The sequence below is a fragment of the Pygocentrus nattereri genome, chromosome 10 (assembly GCF_015220715.1).
Source record: "Pygocentrus nattereri isolate fPygNat1 chromosome 10, fPygNat1.pri, whole genome shotgun sequence".
NCBI classification, from domain to species: Eukaryota; Metazoa; Chordata; class Actinopteri; order Characiformes; family Serrasalmidae; genus Pygocentrus; species Pygocentrus nattereri.
In genome coordinates, this window is record NC_051220.1 from 15,514,123 (window position 1) to 15,534,805 (window position 20,683).

At 40.4% G+C, this 20,683-nt stretch overlaps 1 protein-coding gene across 2 annotated transcripts in view; it reads right to left on the reverse strand.

Moving 5' to 3' along the window:
* Positions 1-542: 542 nt before the first annotated feature.
* dync1h1 (dynein, cytoplasmic 1, heavy chain 1) overlaps positions 543-20,683 on the reverse strand; it is a 39,971-nt gene continuing 19,830 nt past the window's right edge. Inside the window, exons 42-78 of one of the 2 annotated variants that reach the window (XM_017713828.2) lie at positions 20,215-20,378; positions 18,515-18,644; positions 18,267-18,400; positions 17,914-18,028; positions 17,527-17,688; positions 17,049-17,263; positions 16,687-16,891; positions 15,677-15,850; positions 15,380-15,499; positions 15,164-15,284; positions 14,590-14,785; positions 13,240-13,357; positions 12,133-12,348; positions 11,542-11,754; positions 11,262-11,389; positions 10,986-11,139; positions 10,175-10,321; positions 9,928-10,078; positions 8,892-9,145; positions 8,065-8,199; positions 7,798-7,892; positions 7,415-7,589; positions 7,216-7,291; positions 6,839-6,999; positions 6,360-6,471; positions 6,226-6,286; positions 5,983-6,106; positions 5,562-5,675; positions 5,110-5,280; positions 4,604-4,821; positions 4,384-4,487; positions 2,899-3,107; positions 2,266-2,419; positions 2,023-2,165; positions 1,631-1,799; positions 1,102-1,226; positions 543-985 (exon numbers count right to left, since the gene is read on the reverse strand). In XM_017713828.2, coding sequence (XP_017569317.1) covers positions 857-985; positions 1,102-1,226; positions 1,631-1,799; positions 2,023-2,165; positions 2,266-2,419; positions 2,899-3,107; positions 4,384-4,487; positions 4,604-4,821; positions 5,110-5,280; positions 5,562-5,675; positions 5,983-6,106; positions 6,226-6,286; positions 6,360-6,471; positions 6,839-6,999; positions 7,216-7,291; positions 7,415-7,589; positions 7,798-7,892; positions 8,065-8,199; positions 8,892-9,145; positions 9,928-10,078; positions 10,175-10,321; positions 10,986-11,139; positions 11,262-11,389; positions 11,542-11,754; positions 12,133-12,348; positions 13,240-13,357; positions 14,590-14,785; positions 15,164-15,284; positions 15,380-15,499; positions 15,677-15,850; positions 16,687-16,891; positions 17,049-17,263; positions 17,527-17,688; positions 17,914-18,028; positions 18,267-18,400; positions 18,515-18,644; positions 20,215-20,378 — 5,592 coding nt within the window. In that variant the 3' untranslated portion in view covers positions 543-856. Of the gene's footprint in view, positions 986-1,101; positions 1,227-1,630; positions 1,800-2,022; positions 2,166-2,265; positions 2,420-2,898; positions 3,108-4,383; positions 4,488-4,603; positions 4,822-5,109; positions 5,281-5,561; positions 5,676-5,982; positions 6,107-6,225; positions 6,287-6,359; positions 6,472-6,838; positions 7,000-7,215; positions 7,292-7,414; positions 7,590-7,797; positions 7,893-8,064; positions 8,200-8,891; positions 9,146-9,927; positions 10,079-10,174; positions 10,322-10,985; positions 11,140-11,261; positions 11,390-11,541; positions 11,755-12,132; positions 12,349-13,239; positions 13,358-13,760; positions 13,957-14,589; positions 14,786-15,163; positions 15,285-15,379; positions 15,500-15,676; positions 15,851-16,686; positions 16,892-17,048; positions 17,264-17,526; positions 17,689-17,913; positions 18,029-18,266; positions 18,401-18,514; positions 18,645-20,214; positions 20,379-20,683 lie in introns of both variants that reach the window. The other variant, XM_017713830.2, reaches the window with a different exon arrangement.

Here is a 20,683-nt window from a genome sequence, read left to right on the forward strand (position 1 = left end):
AGCTCTTAGAGAACCTCAAACCTTTCACCAGTTTCATTTTGGCAATACTGTAACATTTTAATGTTTTTCATATCTTAAATCAAATAGGTCAAATACTTCATAATAAAAAACTCTGATGTAGTTTCAGCATAATGCACGTTTGTATTGTCCAAACATCTGTGTCCCAACTCATAAAAATAATCAATTTAATTATTATAAACATTACTGCTCAGCAAGCACTGTTGAGTCAAGATCAGACTCATTTTAGCTCACTAAATTTTCTCTGAGCTCTAGAGATTGAAGTTAATCAAAACTGATACCTTATGTATTTCCATTATTACTGGGAATTAGCAATACTCTAGTACAAATTACACCAAAAATAAATACTTGCATGATATTTGCTACATGGAGGACAAGCCAATATTGAATATATTTAATAAATATTTGAGATTAATTGTAAATATTAAAATCTTTTTCTCTGACTTTTCAGGCTCTGTGAGCAAAGGAGAGATTGCTTCATTTTTTTTCTCTCAATCACAAAATGAATCAAGTGACGCTGTATGGTTGTTTGAAACCATCCAACATGCTAACCTTTAATCAACATTCATTGTTCCATCTTAAAACACGTACAGTTTCCTTCTTTTAAAAACCCTACTTTTTTTAAACCCTCCTAACAGTGCACAGATCCATCTACTAACACCTCCCTTATTTTCTAATCTTTTTTTTTTATGAGAAACAAACCGTTACATTTATAATGAACTGTTACATTTCAACACTACATTTCCACAAATACTGGGTTACACAAGTATCTAAGCTACAAAGAATCATATGGTTAAATGATTAGTAATGATTCATTTTTGTGACACAAAGCAATCATTTACTCGGTGCAGAGAATGGCCACACCACGCTCATAGAAATTGTGTGGATCTTCCTTGGTGGCGATGTCAAAGTCCACGGTGAAGATAAGGTCTGTACGGGTGAAGTTCAGATACACTGGCAAGGTGACCTGGAGACAGGCAGCAAGAGAAAAAGCCCAAGTTAGCAAGATAAAGGCTATTAAAGCATATACATGCTGATTTATAGCTACGTACACGGGATGGTAACAGCTTAGTGCTGACTTACCATGTTTCTCTTTTCTGCATTGTTCTGCTTCACCCAACGCAGCTGCGTGAGTGGCAGCTCAGTGGAGATGGCAGTAGAGAGGGAGAGTTTATTGTTGGTACAGGTTGCTCCCTGTAGCTTCAACCCTATGGCACAGAAACAGAGCCAAAAATCATAGTTTCCTTCCATAAAATGAACAAGCCCCAATCATTACGTTGGAGTACGTGTTCCCCACTCCTGGTATATCCATGCCCTGCACACACAGGTGTTCCTCCAACATAACTGATTCATCAGGTATGGCACAGTACAGTTACAAAACTGTAATAAAGGCATTTTGTTGTCTACTGCAAGGTGAACCCTACTGCAGCACATGAGTACCCATGCTTTTTGGTTACCCTTCTAGCCAGTGCAGAGCACTGATCAGTCAAATGCAATAAAGTCAAATTCTGAACCCGATTCTGCATATAAAACCAAACAATGAGTAAGCTAATAGTTTTAATTAGAATAATACTATTTTCTAGAAAGCTATAGGACACTACAGGCCACTAACCCTTAATGCCGAAGCTGCAAGCATCCAGTGCTGCTCCCTGTGCAGAAGTGACATTGACCTCCAGGCCAAGCTCCTCCAGGGACCAGCTGTTGGCCTGAGCCACATACTGCCGGGTAGCGGTGATGTAGGCCTCCGGCACAAACAGACTGCCTAGGTTCACGTGGATGTTCTAGAGAGGATATTAACCCTTATTAGACTCACTATTGTAAAAACATGATCCATTTAGAAGTTCAATGAGAACCTGTCCTCATAAATCCACACACCCCTATAAATATATGGGTTATGAACATTGTTATATTTTTAGGCACTTATTCAAAGCCCAAGTATTGGAATAAAAACTGATTAAAACAATAGTTTTGGGATTAACCTACTTTTTTTTTTTAAAGACTCACCTTCAGCTCTTTGGCGCCTCCACTGGCTGCTCCCTGGGAGATCTGTTGCAGTTGCTTGATGCGCTCACTGAAGTCAGCCACCCACTGGATCACAGTCAGGGAAGCAGGAACAGTGTAACGGCACCAGCTACGGGGCAGAATGCCTGTGGAAAATAAGGTTATAGCGTGATTATGAACCATTTTAAACTTCATCATACAGCTCGACAGGTCCCAACATAAAGTGCTGCAACAATTGGGACCAACCTTTGACGAGGTCGTTGATCAGTGTTCGCAAGACATTGGTCTGCTTCTTCTTGCCCTCACACACCTGCACAACATCAGTGAGGTCCTGACGCACATCTTGCAGCATACGAGCACCCATCTTCACCTCCCGCTCAAAGAAACGGAACAGAGGATCCTATGTTCGGGGAGAGAAAATCAACAGCATGTACTAAAGTGAGCTTGACTGATAGAGTTGGTATGATTTAAATTTATAAGTCACTTCCCTTAAACCCCACTGTTTGTTTTTGACCTCAATTTGATGAGGATTAAATATGAATTAAAAATTATTTTTTAAAGATTATTTCATAATCTCTATAAAACACATAGGTTATGTAGTTACTAAAATAAACTCACAATATATTTTAAAGCGTGGGTGTATATTCAGGCCTTGAGGGCTTAAGGGTGGAACTGGTGGTGTAACCATCCCCAATTACAGCCATTGGTATTATAGCCACACCCATTTCCACTTCACCAAGCAGTGCCTGGTTTAATCATTACCACGTTCCTGTAAGCTAGTGAGTAAATAAATAACCAACTGACCATGAAAAACAGATCAACAGGCCTCTCACTTCCAACAGTTTCCATGTAGACACTCACTGGTGCTAAAGAACCTACCTTGATGTTCTCCACAGTGCGTTTAAGGGGGTTTACAGACAGGGGTATGAGCTGGAGCCAGTTGCAGGCAGTTGTATGCAGGGTCCTCATCCACGCTGGTTGGGCATCTGAAGAGGATGCTGTACGCTGCCTCTTTTCAGTTTCATAGGCCAGGTCGTCCTCATCCTCCAGCATCTGCATTTTCAGCAGCTTACCCATCATGTCAGTGCCTGAGGGAGGGGAGAGGCATGGGAGGGACCACAGGCAGGAGGGGAAGCAGGACCGTGGCCGAGGGTGATGTAGGTGGACGGGAACAAGAACCAGGGGAAAATCGGCCCGCAGGAAATGAAGGAGGGAGAATAAATTAATGGTGGATGGGAAACTTGTACTAGGGAGCACTTGCTTCTAACGGTGTTATCAAGGGTTTAAAAATGTTAAAATGAAATCTTAAAACACACACAAACAAACAAAACCAAACAAGTATGCACCAGGCTAACAAGACCTTGTGTCACATATACAAAGAGGTCATGCATACTGGGTGGTAATTAACTAAGAGCTTGACGAACAGGAGAAACTGCAAATAGAGAGCAATCCGACAAAAGCAGAGAGCTCAGAAGCTTCTGTGAGGTGACATGATGGCAGCGAAATACAGCTGCTGGAGGGTGAGGACACATGCCTGCCCTCAGCAGGACACACCCAATCTCATGTGTGGTCAGAGTACAGCATGTATGCACTTCTCTAGAAGTGAAAACACAAAAATGGGCAGGGAAAGGGTACTAAAGTCCAGAGGTTAGATTCACAAAAACTTTGCTAAAAAGCAGGGGGACAACTTACAAAGGAAACACCAATTTAATAAGAATGTTCTTAAACGCAATTCTCTTAAAGTCTTGATTATTTTTATGTAAGCTATAGCGTTATCATGGAGACAATATCATGGTCACATTATTCAGCTTAACAACATTTAAATTTTTAACCCTTTTTCTATTAAGCTTTTATTCACATTTCACTGCCCAGTTTATGATGAAAAGCAAAACCAAACTAAAATTTTTAAAAACAAACCTACCTTACCTTGTCAACTTTTACAGTCTAAGAAAAGTGAGACTACTGCAAGTTTTTTTTTTTTAAATACCAAAATAACAACAAAAAAAAATTTTTGTGAATCCAACCCCAGGATTGGCAACCAATGTATTAAAAAATGGCTGTATATAAAATATTCACATTAAACTGATTACAAGGACTTATCAGCAGCACTCCGAGTCAGATCATCCACATTCAAGAGGGTGTATCAGGCTCAGGGCAGACTGAGGAAAAGAATGCTGTCTAGTGTTTGATCTGGTTAAGAGCCTGTGGAAACTGACAGAATGTATTAGAGAACACTGAAAAAGAAGTCATGGTTAACAGATGAGACATGAGGTAAAAGCTGTGTCTCCATGGCAACCAGAAGAGGAGAAGGGAAAACCACCAATGACAGGTGTGCGACAAACAGAGAAGGGCAGATGACCATACCCTGAGTGGCAAGCAGAACCCTCTCTGCGTTACTCGGCAACCCTAGCCAAGATGGAGTCTGAGTGTCTGGGAGCATCTCCACCCAGTGCATGAACTCCTCACGTCTGCAAAATAGTATTCATGATGAGCTTCATAACAATGAAAATAAATCCAGCTTAGAAGAGCATTTCATCCTTCATTTGTCTGTACAGTCCTACAAAGCACATTGTTTTGTACTGACCGAATGCCATCTGGCATTTTGATGTCCTTGTGGCCATCCACTTTGAAAGCCAGCTTGAACTCGCTGTCAAAGCTGCCCGTGGTGAAGATGCGCTCAAGGAAGGTGTTGAGGAGCCGCTGGTCAAACTCATTATCGATGCGACCTCCATAAATCGACTGCGCCATTAAGGTCTTCAGTGCTGCCCATGGTATCTTGTCAGGAGAGATGTTCTGCCGACCCTGTAAGAGAATTTAAAAATAAACAAATAATTTACTTTTACTGGGCACGGTTTACAAAGACATAGGCTGACAAAATGACAAACACCACCCCCCGTGTTTTTTTTTTTTTTGCTGATCATTTATGCAACCTGGCTGAATCTAAATGTTTTCCTAATCAGTTAACAGTTGATGAGCAAAAGTGTCAGAAATGAACAAATATACAGCTGTCAAACTGCAACAGCATTATTGTTAAAGGGACTAAACCTAATTGAACCATGTCAATTACTCCTTTTGTAATTCAACTCCAACCTTTGCAGTGTCATCCAACCAGGTGTCCACAGTGTCACAGGCTGAACGCAAGTCAGACTCTCCAAACTCATATTTCTTGGACCAACCAAGTGGTGCATAACGGAGCCGTTCCTGGATGACTGCATGGAACCAGGCCAGGAGGAAGTACAGGCGAGCACGCTCATTTGGAGCCTGTGAAAGCAGATATGTCAGTTATATAACACTAGAACATCCATCCACTCATTTTCTAAGCCGCTTCTCTCTTTCTCTCTCAGAGTCGCGGGGAACACTAAAACAGAGGGACAAAAATATTAGTGGTAACAACCTATACCTCTATGCCAAGTGTTTGTGAATAAAAAAAGTGGGAAATCAAATGGAAAGAAAATAAGGTGTATTTAATTCACATCAATACTTCAAAAGGCCCCTGAACTTGGTGTGGTATAAAAAGTTGTACTGTTTGACATTGTCTTCACCTTGCACATACGAGCCACTGGAATACTGCTGAAAGTTCTCAGCATGTTGGCCTTTACACCAGGAGGTGGTTCAAAGACAAAGATGCGTCCAGCACGCAGCAGGTTCACTGGGACCTGTACAAAAAACAAAACTACTGAAACCCTCTGGAACTCTGATTAACTCTAGATTAATCAACTCTGATTAAGGAAGTATAAATCAAAACAAAGTCTGTCATTTGAAATGAGCATCTCCCATTTCAGAACTGGAGACACAGTTGACGATCAGGATAGAAACATTATGACAAGGGTATGCTGATAAGTATATACACAACATAACGTCTATTGTACACATTGTAAACAATCAAATTCAATGAATCAATGGAATGGTGTTACAGTATAACAGCCATGTTGAGTGCGAGATCATCCTCAGAGCATGGCTAACCTTGGGGTTGATTTCCATCGTGAGAAACAGGCGGAAACTGGCATGAGGTTGCATGGAATGCAGCTTCTTCTCCAGTTGCATGAGCCAACCAGGAGCCAGGTGCACGTTCTCCAACATAACCCACCTAGGAGATGCAAAAAGACCAGCTTAGGAGGAAACTCAAAACCTGGAACTCTCAACTTTAGCAAGATACATTAGGAAAACATGGAATGCAAGAGGATTCCCTATGGAGGCCTTGCCTACCTGCCAGATTTCACTGCAGTGTTAATGTCTCTGTCTGCCTTGTTGAAGCCCTCAGCAGAACCTGCGGAGCAGAAGAGGGTGAATTAACTGATGGCTCATTATATCTAAAGACTACACTCATGAAGGTTTCTTACCAATGGAGATGGAAGTGATGTGTTTGTTCTGCTCAGCTGCCAGATCTCGGACCAGACCGCTGGCGTCATAGCCAGGCACAGAGCACATCAGCACAGGAGTTCCTGGCTTCACCTGCAAAAGGTTTGTTCAGTTCAAGTTTCATGGATCATTACAGGAGAATTAAATCATGTACTGTACACATCTGAATGTACAGGGGAGAAGAAATTATAGGAGGTTATCACAGGCCCAGCTGATAAACAACTATCAAAATTTTCCCCCAGAAAAAGATGACCCCCACCCCCCATTAATGAGTGTTTTAGGCATTTCTGATAAACTGACTGACATTCTTTTCCTCAACCCAGTGTGAATTTGATCCAAGTGTGTTGGCTTATAATAAAACATCAACATACCAATATAGACAATATATACAGCCATAAATTATCATAAATTTTCCTCTTATTGCTCACTCTCAAATTAACCAAAATATAAGAGGCTCTACCTCACTGTCCACAATATTGGCCAGGTCCAGGGGCTGTTCAATAATGGACATGAAAGTGTCTCCCAAGACCTTGGACACAAAGATGTTTGACATGGCTAACAGACGATCTGGTCTGAATGCCTGGATCAACAGTATCTGGTGCACAGCCTGGCCAATGGGAGCTGGGGGAGGGGAAAAATGTTGCGCAAAATATTAATATTGTTAATAATAATAATAATAATAATAATAATAATAATAATAATAATTCAAATAAACCAAATAAAAAGCCAAAAATGATATGCACAGCTGCTAAGACGTTTATCTGAAATGTGTTTAGAAAGTAGACGACGACGACGACGACGACGACGACAACGACGACAACGACAACAACAACTCACTTGTTGTCTTTTCCTCTGCCCACAGGTATGGCACAGACAACTCGGGGGAATTGCTCTCAAGCCACATGAAGAATTGCTGGAACACACAAACAACATTTTACATCGAAGCCTTTTTCAAAAAAAAAAAAAAAAAAAAAAAAAACTTTGTGGATGAACCAAGGGTGCGATTCTGTCCATCATTTTTCTTTGCCTGTCTCACCTCATCAGCCTGTACTTTATCCACCAGGTCTTTGAAAGCGGGTAGGCGGCTGAGACGGACCATGGCCTCGCTCTGCTCTGTAGTCAGGCCCTTCACCTTCGGTACAGCAGTGCCCGTCAGGACAATCTCCTTTCCGCGCAGAAAATGCTGGAACTCTGCGTCATACGAAGGTTCACTGGAAAAGCCAAGGAGTACAGGCAACAGAATTCAATGGAACCTAATTTTCTTTGGGCTCTGAAGTTACTTTATAATAGCATACTGCCCAGCTCAATCTTGGACAAAAGCAAGAGAAAACGGCTGCAGTGTGATATTCTTGTGGGACTGTATGATCTCAGAAATACCACCTATTGGCAAGCTATCCAAATGTGCAATGCTGTGGTCACCTGTTTATGCCTTTCAGCTTGATTCTTGCCAACAGCATGGCAAAAGTGATGTGGTCCTGGTGAAGCATACCTCGAGCCACTCTATTAAATGCAACCTTTGGAAAAGAAACGCATGCAATTCAAAGTAAAATTGAGACGAACACTAACTATTATTACAACATACAAAAGTGAATTGTTTTTCAAAATACTCTATAGTATTTAAAATCACTTGCCTAGATGCTTCAATTACCCTTGTCTTACAGGTTATGAAGCTGAACAGAGTTTTACCTGGAACAAGTCCTTGGTGATGAGTGACAAACGCTGAGTGTGGTCATTCACATTCTTCAGGCTGGCATTCTCATATAGCACAGTGTGGTAGATGTCCAGGAACAAGTGCAAGGAGTACTGATACAGGAAGTGCATCTGCATAAGTGCAAAGAGAAACAATTATTAATCCCGACACTGAACACCATGATGATGCCTATGGAAGTGGTGTTGAAATTATTGCAATAAAGGATTACATGGGGAGTGGAATAATGACATTTTTACTGGTGTTTCTCAGTAATTTTAGTCTCTTCTGAATGCGCCATGTCAGTCTTTATGGACTGTGCTGGCCTGCTTCATAAAATATTCTAAACCTTTAACCTTCTGTACACTGAATTGTTGAAATAACCCCAGGATATATCAATCCCGTGGAAATCACATGTCAGTATGTCATTAAAAATGCTTAAGTAAGGAGGCAAATAGAAGAAGCATTTACCTGTATTGCTAGTGATACTGCTAGTGATACAGTGCATTCAATTAAGAAAGCATGACAGATGTTAGGGTAAACAGAATAATGGCTTAAACACTTTTACATGTTTGCTGCAGTAATTTCTGGAGTAAAGAATAAATTGAGTAACCACTTCCACATGTCATTTATACCATGCAAGCAGGTTATAAACACTGGACATTCTGTGGTAAACTGGCATTACCTCACCTCTCCATGGAATTGATGGTTACACACAAAACTCCTGTGACCACCAAAAACTGACATAAATGCTGAGCTACTATTAACATACATCTCTACATGACTTCAATACTACACTTTGCTGAAGAGAGGATTATAGTCAGACCTGGTTAAGAGCTTCCATGGTGAAGTAAATGCTGCTGCAGGCAGTGGACAGGGACAGATACTGCTGGGAAACAGTTTCCACTTCCTGCATGACAATGTCCGTCTCCTCCACTTTTCTGGTCACCTCTGCTGCCTCCTTCTTCAGGTTCTCCAAGGTGGTGATAATAGTATCATCATCCAGGATGCGACCTTTGACCTCGTTCAGGGCCTGTAAGAGGGATTTCTCCAACTGGCGCAAACGCAGCTGGAACTCACCTGAAAAAGACAAGAGTCTGAAACACTGACCTTACATTTCAGAACTTCTACCTCTTCTCCCAAAAGATTAAGAAAGATGTAGTGATTAAAATCACAAGTTTTGTCTGAATTTTTGTTCTGATTTTTAAAAACTAAATCTTTATTCTACAAATACAGTAATACTAATTGTAATTGCGCATGCACGCACGCACACACACCTAAAATTTATAATAAACAATAAAACAGCTTTTTAGTAACAAAGAGCATTTTATAAAAATATAATTAATTTTTTAACTCTTGCAGTTAACAGTAGTTCCCTAAAAGTACTACAATCTTCTGTCCATTTACTGCTTTTGTCCCTTTTGTTTTTGTACGTTAAGTATGTTAGAATTTCATTTTATTTGACTAAGAGCAAATAAAAGGAGGGCATAAACTAACCAAAGTTTAAAAATGAATACTTATTTTGATAAGTTTTCCATTTTCATAAACAAACAAAACAAAACAACAAATAAATTTGTATACCCCACAACTCATAAGCCTTCTTCCTTCAGTACCTATGAAAATCACTTTTTATGCCACATAAATGGCAAATTAAGTGGTTTCTTTAGCCCAGGGATCTGTTTCTTTAAAATTTTTCAACCAAAGACACTTCTGATTTTGTCTTCCATATGTGTTCTATATGTTCCAGCAAGAACACAAAAACGTTTGTGCATAACGCAAATTGGCAGCTTCTAGTTTACACGTATAACTAGCAACATGACTGTATTTTTTCATATCTGGCCAAATCCATTCATGTTTCTCACCCTGCAGCTTGAGAAGATCTGAACGCTTTTCATCCACATCTGGCCGCTCGGCCTTCAGCACCTCGTTGAGGCACTGACTTTGCAGACTGCTCCTGGTTACCGTGAAATTCACGAAAGTCACACGCGAGCACAGGTCTGGTGGGAACTCCACCTATTAGATTGGAAAATCCATGTGTTAGAATTTTTTGATCAGCTACTCAGAAAGCTGAACAATAAGGCACGAAGATGATGAGCAAAGCACACTTACTGTTGGGTCTCGAGTGGAAAGGAAGATGACAAAGGAAGGCGACAAGTCAATATCCTGGTCTCCAAGGGTGATAAGGACTCGTCCACCAGTTCTGCGCACCTCTCGGTTGAGCACAGGGTTCAGGATAGGGTCGTAGCTCTCCACGTCCTGGGGTAGGGCAAAAGAAAAAGATGTGCTTTGATTCTCACTTCAGAACCCTTCGGGCAATAAATTGTACAAATATGACCAACTGAAGAATAAATTCAAGAAGAATATGGGGGCACCTAGCTTTTTAAAATGGTTTAAAACCAACAAGCTCAGCAATGTTCTCTCTGTTCATTTGACTTAAAATATTACATACCAAAACGATTATCAGACCATTTTTGCAAAAACCACAAATACTGAAGAAGCAAAAAAACTACATTGCATGTAATGTCCTACTAAATGGATTTTACAATATTTGTTGTGTTATCAGCACTCAAATATAATGGGTGTTGTCCCCAAAACTGGTTAAGAGTGTCAACATGCGCTTTTAACAAAACAACAAAACTGTCATATTTTAATAGTAATTTCATATTAGAGAACACAAAATGAAGCGGCATGCTGCAAATATGCAGTGAATTATTAAATTGTTTCTTCAGGTTAACGAAACCTTTACATGTTAGAATTGAAAAGGAACAATAAAATTAAAACTCATAACAGTGAAAAAAATCACAAGTTGACAGGCTTCTCTTTAGTTTTAGCTTTTGCCTGATCTGTTAACTTTGTGCTAAGCATTCATGAAGATCCAAGTTTTGCAAGCATGTGTGGTTCTTGTAAACTGACTGCATACCTGCACCAGCAGAGGGTTGCCAAATCTCAGCGCGCTTTCCAAGTTTTTCCTAAACGCATCGTCCAAGAAGCTAGTACGAGTGATCTTGCGATCCTTATATTCATTCATTATGAACTCCGTGGCCTGACCAGAGGGATCAATAATCAAGGGATACCTAGAAAATAAAGGTGAAAAAAAAATAAACATGTACTTGGTTTATGTTATTCAAATCAGAATTATTCCTGGCCTGCACAGACTAGATACACAGCATTTTGCACAATATTTGCTGCCACTGACCTGTTGAATCTCTTGAGCATGATTGCATTCTCAGTGCAGAGGTCATCAGCAGGCAGTGAGTTGGCCTGCCAGCGCAGCCTCTCATCAGCATTGGACAAGTATTCTGTCCGAGCAATGTCTGTGCGGAACTGGTGGAGACATCGAATGTCATAAGTTATGATGGGTAGTGCTCAACATGGTTATGACAGAAAAGAGCAAAACTGAATCTGGGACTGCTTACAAAATGGCAGTTTTGAATGAGTAAAAGATAAATGAACAGCAAATATTACTGAAGTCACACCTGAATGTTGGCCTGCTGGAGATGGTGTGACCAGGTAGTGAAAAGGTTCTGCCTCATTTGCTGGTCAAAGTAGCCAGCGTAGGCGATAAAGGCAGCAGACAGTAGGCAGTCACCAGCAATGGTAGACATCTGGTTCTTGAAGGTCTCACTGGTCTTCTCCCAGCGCTCCCGTTCAGCAGACAAGCTCTTCAGCAGGGCTGTGCTGCGGTTCACCTGTCATTAAAAAGGGTGTGGAAAGATGCTAAAGATAAGTAACAATAATTACAACAGTAAAGATATTCTGATCCAATTCAGCCCATATATTAATAGGTCTGTATTAAACAAATGAAGCCCATTTATATCAAATTCATATCTTTTAAGGCTGTCTTGCCCCATTGCACTTTATTTATGCCACAGATTTTGTCCACAACTTATGGCATTGAGGCATGTTATTAGAACCAACAAGCAGATTTAAATGTTCCTGAGGGGAACACTGTAAGAGTGGAGTGGCAACAATTTTTACTTCCTGCTCATAGCATTACCAAATTATTGAATGAAACATGCAAAACAAAGAAACAAGGAAACAGAAGTGCAGTAACTGAAGCACCATACCTTAGCCTCTACAGCAGCGAGGTCAGCCTTGATGGCCTGAGCCTCTGAAATCAACACGGCATACTCTTCCTTATAGCGGGCAATGCTGGCCTCTAGGTCACGGATCATCTGTTCTACTTCTTCAGCCTTGTGCTTATTATCCTTGGCATCATCCTCAAGCTTCTGCAGCTCATTCCTCAGAGGCTCCACACGTTTCAACATATCTGCGTAATTCAGCTGTGCAGCACACACATGCAAGTAGAGCGTTTCAATGTTGTTACATTTCTACAACTATCTACACAAAAACATCATATTTTGTCTATAAACATGTTTCCCCTACTTTTTTTTTTGAATGAATGAATCCGTTGTGTTCAGCATTAACTAATTGCTTATGTCTACAAACATTCAAAAAGGAGCTGTTTTCTTAGTTAATAAAAGCACAAGGCGGAAAGACCACATATATTTTGCATCTCGTCACCACCAATTCAGGAGTGCCACACCATATTCCAACAAAACCATCTTTAAAAAAGTATTTCAGATAGCAGAAACTTTTGTTTCTCTAAGGACCTAGAAGCTCTGTTACTAAAGTCCACTACAAGAAGACTAGAAGATACTGCTGCTCCGGTGTTTTAATACACTATCCTAGCCATAATGCAGTTCTACTGTGCATGTGCATATCATTAGTATAGAATAGTAACCTGGTGCTTCAATTTTGGTTTTTTTTGTGTATGTTAATTCGGGACAGACTCAGCTTAATATTACTACTTACCCACTTTAGGCTATCGAAATATCCTACAAATGCATTTCAATGCGGTCATCATTTTCCGAGTGACCTGGACTATCAAAATATCTGACCTGTAGTTTTGCTGTTGGTTTTTTTTATTTTTTATTTATTGGCTGGTATTTTATGAAATGGCTATTTAGGCTATCTACAGTTTTACATAGGGAGCTCCCTATGGAATATGCACTACAGTAAAACTTTGACAATATAGCACAATTCATCAGAACACTTGCGACTCTCCTATGCACCAACACCATTAGAACAATGATCACATCTGTGCCAGACTTAATATCTGAATTTAATGAATTATTACATTTGAAAATGGATGAAAGGGATGAAGTACTGACCTGTGCAATGGCCCATTTAACCATAGGCCCACAGGCCAGTGAGGCTCGGTTGACCTGCTCATAGTTGTAACTGGGGTTGGACATGTAGTTCTTCTTCATCTTCTCACGGATAGCATCACTGAGGCCCAGTAAACATGATGGTTATTACACTGAAGGTTACAGTATTTGGATGATATATTAATCATTTGGTGGGACATTTAAGGGTGAGAACAATGGGGAGGGGGATTAAAGGGACTTTCCCAGCTTTGTTTTATTTTATGTTTTGTTACTAATTATTATTTAGGAAACAATAATTGATATAAAAAAAGAAAATGATGGCATCAATTAAAAAAATAAATAATATGGATTAAATTAATGGAGCATGTATGAGCCAATTAGGGCTATTTGTTTACAGCTGCCTTGATGCATACATCCTATGCTTGTGCACTGTCCAAAATAAGACTAAATGTTCTGAAGGCAATATTTTAACTGAGTGTCGTAATTACTGAAAATAAAGTAGAAGTTGAATATGAAGACAATACCTCATGTCCTCAGAGACAAAGTTGACTATGCTGGAGATGAAATTGTCTCTGATAATAACTTGTCTGATCTTTTTCCAGTCATTAGTCTCCTCCCCAAGCAGGAGGCAGATAGACTCTAAAGCCAGTTTAACTGCAGCAGGCGGGTTGGCCATGGCACGCACTTCAACAAGATGCTGCTTCTTTATAGAGCTGACAGCTGGGGAGGGAATGGAGGAATGGGGGGAGGGAGGAATGGGGAAGGGGATGGAGGGAGAAGAGAATGGAGAAGGGAAAGGCAGGTTTTAGGATCATGCGGGACTAATGGGTGTGAGGGAGCGGGACCAAAACAGCCATAGCGTACGAGAGAGGAGGTTGCGCTCATTTCCTTCACAATAGGTGCTTTCATATCCAGCTGAAAAGATCTAATTGGCATCTCTTACAATAAATCTACTTTAGACTATTTAAAAGCCTTAAACTAAAAGATCAGTTTGGTAAAAAATAAACTAGTGTCAAAAAACAGCCTGAGTTTAAAGTAATGACATTGATTTAGTCATGCAGTTTGTATGATTTCAATTGGTGGCTATGAGCTTTTCTTCTTGTTAGCTGCATTAGCCTTACAGCTCTAGTGCAAAACTAAGGAAGCAAATATGCATTGGCTCATTGTTTCTACCTTGGGGAAAATGTAAAATTGCACTATTTTTTTCATCGATTGGTGATTTTTCACCAAACTATTCATTTCAAACAGGTCCTAGATTATGCTCTCAAGAATGAACTGGACAAATTCTCCATGAAACAGCAACCCTCTCGCAAACTCTACGGTCTGTTGCTCCACGCAGCATGCTTCGGTCACCTGATCTCTTCAGCAGAAAAGTTAACGATAGTAGGGATGAAGTTCTCGCGCATTATGATGGACCGAATCTGCTTCCAATCGGTGGTGCTCTCGCCCAGCAGCAGGCAGATGGACTCCAGAGCCAGTTTCACCGCCGCCGGTGGGTTGGCCATGGACCGCACCTCCACCAAGTGCTGCTTCTTAATGGACTTAACAGCTAAAGACCACCAGGAGAGGCACAGTAGAGCAACAGGTTGCAGAGGAGTAAGCAAGTGGTGAAAAAAAGAGGAAGAGCGCAAGAGTCAGCATAGAAAACAGAGGACCACTGGACACCACTCTTGAACACAGCAGAAAAAAAAGCAGAAGACTGGTGAAAAGCTAATGGCCAAATAGATGAAAAGTGCTACAACAGAAAGACATCGAGTATAGCAGCATACCTAGGAAGTCTTAAGAGAGAGCTGTAACTGCAAGGCACAGTAATATTTGATTTTTGTTTAAAAAACAGTCGGTCAGATTTGTCTAAAATGTAAATAAGAAGAAATTACATTTACAAAACACAGACAAGGTAAGAAAGAAAGAGAAGGGCCAGTCATACCATTCTGAGCCTCAATGACTGCGGGCTCCACCTGGTCCAGATCCTGCTTCACACTCAGTTGTTTTTCTTTGATGACTTCTTGTTGCTTGTAGACTGCTTCCTGAATCTCCTGACTCATCACCTGAAAACAAAAAGCCCACTTGCAGGTTATAATATTATATCAAACTCTACAAAAACCAACAACCTAAAAGTTAAGCAAGCCATCAAAAGTTTTGCCTTCTTCTTTTCAGCCTCCTGTTGATCTTTGACCATCTTCTTTAGCTTGTCGTTGGCAGCTGCATTCTTCACTTCCAGTTCCTGGCTCTTTATCCTCAGATCCCTGCGCAGCTCCTCAACCTAATAAAAAGCACATTTATTAAAGTCCTCAGCTCAAGTGCTCGGAGTACAAAGTAACACTGAAAAATAGCATCATAGACAATGTGTCATGGTCAGGTAGCTTTAGATAAGATGCAAAACAAATGTCCGAGTTTGGTGCAAACAGAAGGGAAGAAATGCAAGTCTGCAAGGAGTTACCTGATCGACGGTCTCTTTGATTTTGCGCAGCCCAACATTAAGGTGCATCTGCTGCTCCTCCAGCTCACTGCGTTTCTCATTAAACAAGTTGGCATAATGGTTGATGAAGTCCAGGTAGTGACGTGGGGTGATGGCCATGGTTCGGCCGCCACGCTTCGCCAGACGGTTGTTAGCCTAAAGAAGTGAAACAAAAAAGTAAAAAGAAACCCCAATATAACCAACCATAAATTTCAGCAAGCATTGCATTAAAGTCATGTTCAAGGAATGGCACAGCAAAAAATCTAATTTACACCATTTTCCTCTTACTCAAGATATGGTCAATTAGACAAGTGTAGTGTCTATGTTTTGCTACTTTTGTTTAGTGCTGGAGCTACAAGACTAATGTTGTTAAAGTCATTAGTGACTCAAATCCTTTCCACTAAAAAAAAAAAAAAAAAAAAAAAAAAAAAAAAAAAAAAAAAAAATCATATCAAAAACCAAAATCAACACACTCAAATCACCTCCAGGTCTTCATCAAGGAGCATGTTGATGTGGATTATCCACAGTATGACTTGGCCCCTGCATGTGCATTTACTTTATACAGGCAAACAGGTGCTATAGCTGTTCTGATTTTTTTAATTTTTTTATTTACACTTTTTGCTGTTTCTATGTACAAATAAATGTTAACCTTTTTCATCTGACAATATTTATGCTTGTAAATACATAAAAAGGTGAGTTACCCAGAGCTGCCCCTACTGTTCAGCTACACAGTCAAGTTTTGTTCATTTTCATAATTCACTGCAAGTCATACTGTGTCCTAAAAAATGACTTTAGTGAAAAGCAAGATGCAGTTGGAGTAAGTTTAAGTTGTTAGCTTCATAGTTCCACTGCAAAACTAAAGAGTGAAAATTCAGACAGTGAACATTTCTTAGCTGATTAACTACACAAGGTGCAAGAATAAAACTGCATCAATTTTTTTTCCAAACCACTCCTTTAAAACATTGACGAGAAAAGATTATTTAAATTCAAACCTGGTGTAGAGTCTGATGAACAAACACGCAACCATTGACAATAGCTTCGCGGTGGGTGGGAGGTTGGGGCAGTTTGTCGTAAACAATGGGCATGTAGTCTGGGACTTTGTAATTGGGCTTTTCCAGGTCCATCTTGCTGGTAAACTCTTTGCCCACTTGGTAGAGGGCCTCAGTGGACCAATCTCCAAACCAGTTCAGCACACATCTAATAAAATATTCAATGATTAGTACCACAGAATTAGCAAATATGCTTCATGGTGTGTTAGTGTTATAAATTATTTTTATGCTTCAGATTAGTCATGTCATTTTAACATCTTTACCAACCCCACATAAAACCCTTGCAGTGAAATATGACAAAGAACCTGTTGAACAGAGCAGGAGAGGTGGCAGCACGGTCTTTCAGACCCTCGGAAGAGGGGTTCATGGTAAAGACCACATGCAAGTTCCTGATTACTTGACTGGTGAACCACTTGTACAGTTCCTCATGAGTGTCCAGCATCAGACCTTCCTTCTGGGCCCCTTCCTTACACTGGGTCATCAGTGTGGCATATTCATCACCCTCAAACAGACCAGGCACCTACAGAAACAAAAACATTTAGGACTGATCATATAAAATGATTTGAGGATGCTTTTTAACATCTGACCAGGTGAAATTTTTTTCCTTTACTCTGAATCATTTACAGTTCTGTTGATACTGTTTATTAAAGGATCCTATCCCTCACAAATAAATTGGTAAGTAAATAAAAAAATCTTCAATTTCTAAACAAGAAATTAAAGAACTGAAAAATAAAATCTATTCTTGCCCCCACCTAGCTATTCTCCCAAGTCTCTTTTCTTTACCTCTCCATTGGCCAGCAGTGTGTTCATGCGCTCCAAGAAGCCAGAGTCGAGCACATTTGACTCGTCCATGATGAATGCGATCTTCTCATTTTTGCATCCAGACCTACGAAGGACTGTTCGCAGGTCCTCATCAAAGTCTTCCCCTGTGTATTTCCTATGGACCTGTGGAAGTATTGTCAGTCATCGTTAATTTCTAATGATTCTGGGGTACTAATTATTGTGCGCATCTTATTGCATTAGGTGTGGGCGAAACTGGTTTGGTCCACTAAATGTCTTCAACTGCAATACCAACTGAAATGTAAAACAGATTTTTTGAATAGTTCACATGCTTTCCTTATGCAAAACTAACAAGTGCGTGCATTTTATTGTATCTTTGCTGAGGCCAACCTTGATCTGATATACACTTAAGCCATTCATCCAGGCTACAAAACGTGACAGTGTGGTCTTTCCTGCACCACTGACACCGATCAGGAGAAGATGACCCTGTGGTTGACGGAAGATTCTGGAAAAACAAAAACAAAATATTATATATTGTATTTTGTATTATATATATATATATATATATATATATATATATATATATATATATATATATATATATATATATATATATATATATATATTTTTTTTTTTTTTTTTTTTTTTTTTTTTCCCTACGAATATTAAGGACTTAAACCTCTTGTGAGCCTAAATAATACCCATTAGGAAATTTATGGGATGGCAAGTGAAGTCCTCCTCACCTGTCAATTCTCAACACATGATCTAGGACCTCATTGAAGAGCACAAGAGGAACGTCCAGCTCCTCCTCATAGAAAACCTTCAGACGGGCCTTAACATAATCACGCAGCTCTTCCTGCTCCACTGGGATGTAGTCCTGCATTTAATGCAGAAAGATATCAATACAACTTTTTTCCTAACACCAATCAAAGAGATTATAATGTCTGGGGATTTACAGTGCCCTGTCTTGTTTTTGATTCCTTAGACATACCTTGGATAGCCAGTTGCTATAAAGGATGGGGCGGTTGAGGGCCTTCTCTCGGTCAATGTTGGGGAAGTGTTTTAGTGCCACATTGTCAATGTTCTCATCAGTCCACCGTCTCTCTTCATCCTCCACCAGCCTGTTTAAATAAATAAATGAATGAATGAATGAATGAATGAATGAAATGACAAAGGTAACAAACGTCAAGGATTTTCATATTTAGCACCAACCAACACATTCAAGAGTTTTACTGTCATATGCACAGTAGAAACAGGCAGTTACACTGTACAGTGAAATTCTTACTTTGCTGTTCCTCCATTCACCAAATATAATCTTAGAATTAAAATAGAATATATAAAAAATAGAATATAAGAATAACACTAAAGACAGTAGTAAAATAACAGTAATAAAAAGTACAGTTATATGTGCAAACTTGAAAAAAAATTGAAGTTACATATGTGTATGTGCAAACATGTAGAACAGCAGTTCATAAAGCGCATGTTGCAAGTAACAGATGTAAACAACAGTGTTATGACAGCAGCAGTACAGTGTATGTAAGTTGCAGTTATTAAGTATTGAGTTGGCCAAAAGTTAAACCAGTAGAGAGTGGGAGGGAGAAGAGGTAGTGAGTGAGGTGTACACAAGCGTAATGGCCTGCAAATAGAAACTGTTGGTCAGTCTTGTAGTCCTGGACTTCACACTCCTGTAGCGTGTAGAGTGTGAAAAGTCTGTGCTGGGGATGTGCACTGTCCCTGATTATGTTGTGGGCCCTCCTGATGACCCTGGTGTAATAAATGTCCTGTAGTGAGGGTAAGGTTGCTCCTGTGATGGACTGTGCAGTTTTGATCACCTTTCTGTCCTGCACAGTGCAGTTTCTATACCAGGCCTTGATGGAGCTGGTAAGAACACTCAATCGTACTCCTGTAGAAGCTACTGAGAATTTTGGCTGGCATGCCAAAATTTCCTCAGTCTTCTCAGAAAGTACAGTCGCTACTGCGACATTTTTGATGATTAGGTGTGTGTTGTGAGACCAGGTGAGATCCTCACTGATGTGGATGCTGAGGAATTTGAAGGTTTCACCCTCTCCACCTGTTTCATCAATGTACAGGGGTGTGTGCAGCTCCCGCTTTCTCTTTGGTTCAACCATTTGCTTGGTCTTGTCTGCATTCAAGTAAAGATTGTCATCATGACAGCAGGCCATCAGCTCAGCCACCTTCTTCCTGTACGCTGTCTCATTCCCACTAGTGATCAGTCCAATGACCGTAGTATCAGCAGCAATCTTGATGATGCTGGTGTTGTTCTGGGAGGCCACAAAGTCATACGTGAAGAGCGTGTACAGAAGGGGGCTCAGCACACAGTCCTGGGGAACCCCTGTGCTCACTGTTCTTGTGCTGGATGTGCGGCTGCAGACTGACTAGAAGTAGAAAGTTCAGCACCCAGTTGCAGAGGGTGGGTATCGGTCCGAGGGTGAGGAGCTTTTCTGAGAGTTTATATTGGATGACCACATTAAATGCTGAGCTGTAGTCAATAAAGAGCATTCTGACATACATGTCCTTGCCCTCCAGGTGTGTCAGGCCTGCATGAAGGGCAGTGTTGACTGCATCGTCTGTGAACCAGTTTCCTTCCACTAATTGCGAGTGGCATGCCAGCCTCTCAGCTGTTGTAATTTTAAAAGCAGAACACCAAACAGGTAACATCTTTTGACTCACCGGTCCTGGAACAGACGCAAAGCCTCATGGGCCCAGATGCGGATTAGTCCTTCAACAGGTAGGGTCTCCAGAGGCCGCAGCGCCTCAAAGATACCCCTCACCCAGCGAGTCATCTCTCTCGGGGAGTAGATATAGTGAGGCTGGGTGTCCTGGGTGAATCGCTCCTGTAGTAATACAGAAAAAGCTTGGTGAAAATTAGGAAAATTTTAAACCTTAAAAATGTATACTATTTGTCCAAAAGTTTCCAGGCACGTCCGCTAATTTGGGGATTCAGCTTTTTTTGCACATAAAAAGCCATGTAATTTCAACACCATGCATGATGCCAAGCACCATCTATAGGAATGTGAAGTCCTCTGTCATTAGAATGTAAAGCAGCAGAATCGCACTGAGGATTTAGGCACCAAACATCTTTTTATGAGTTGGAGCATATTCGAGACCCAGAACATCAGTGATGGAACCCACTAGTGTT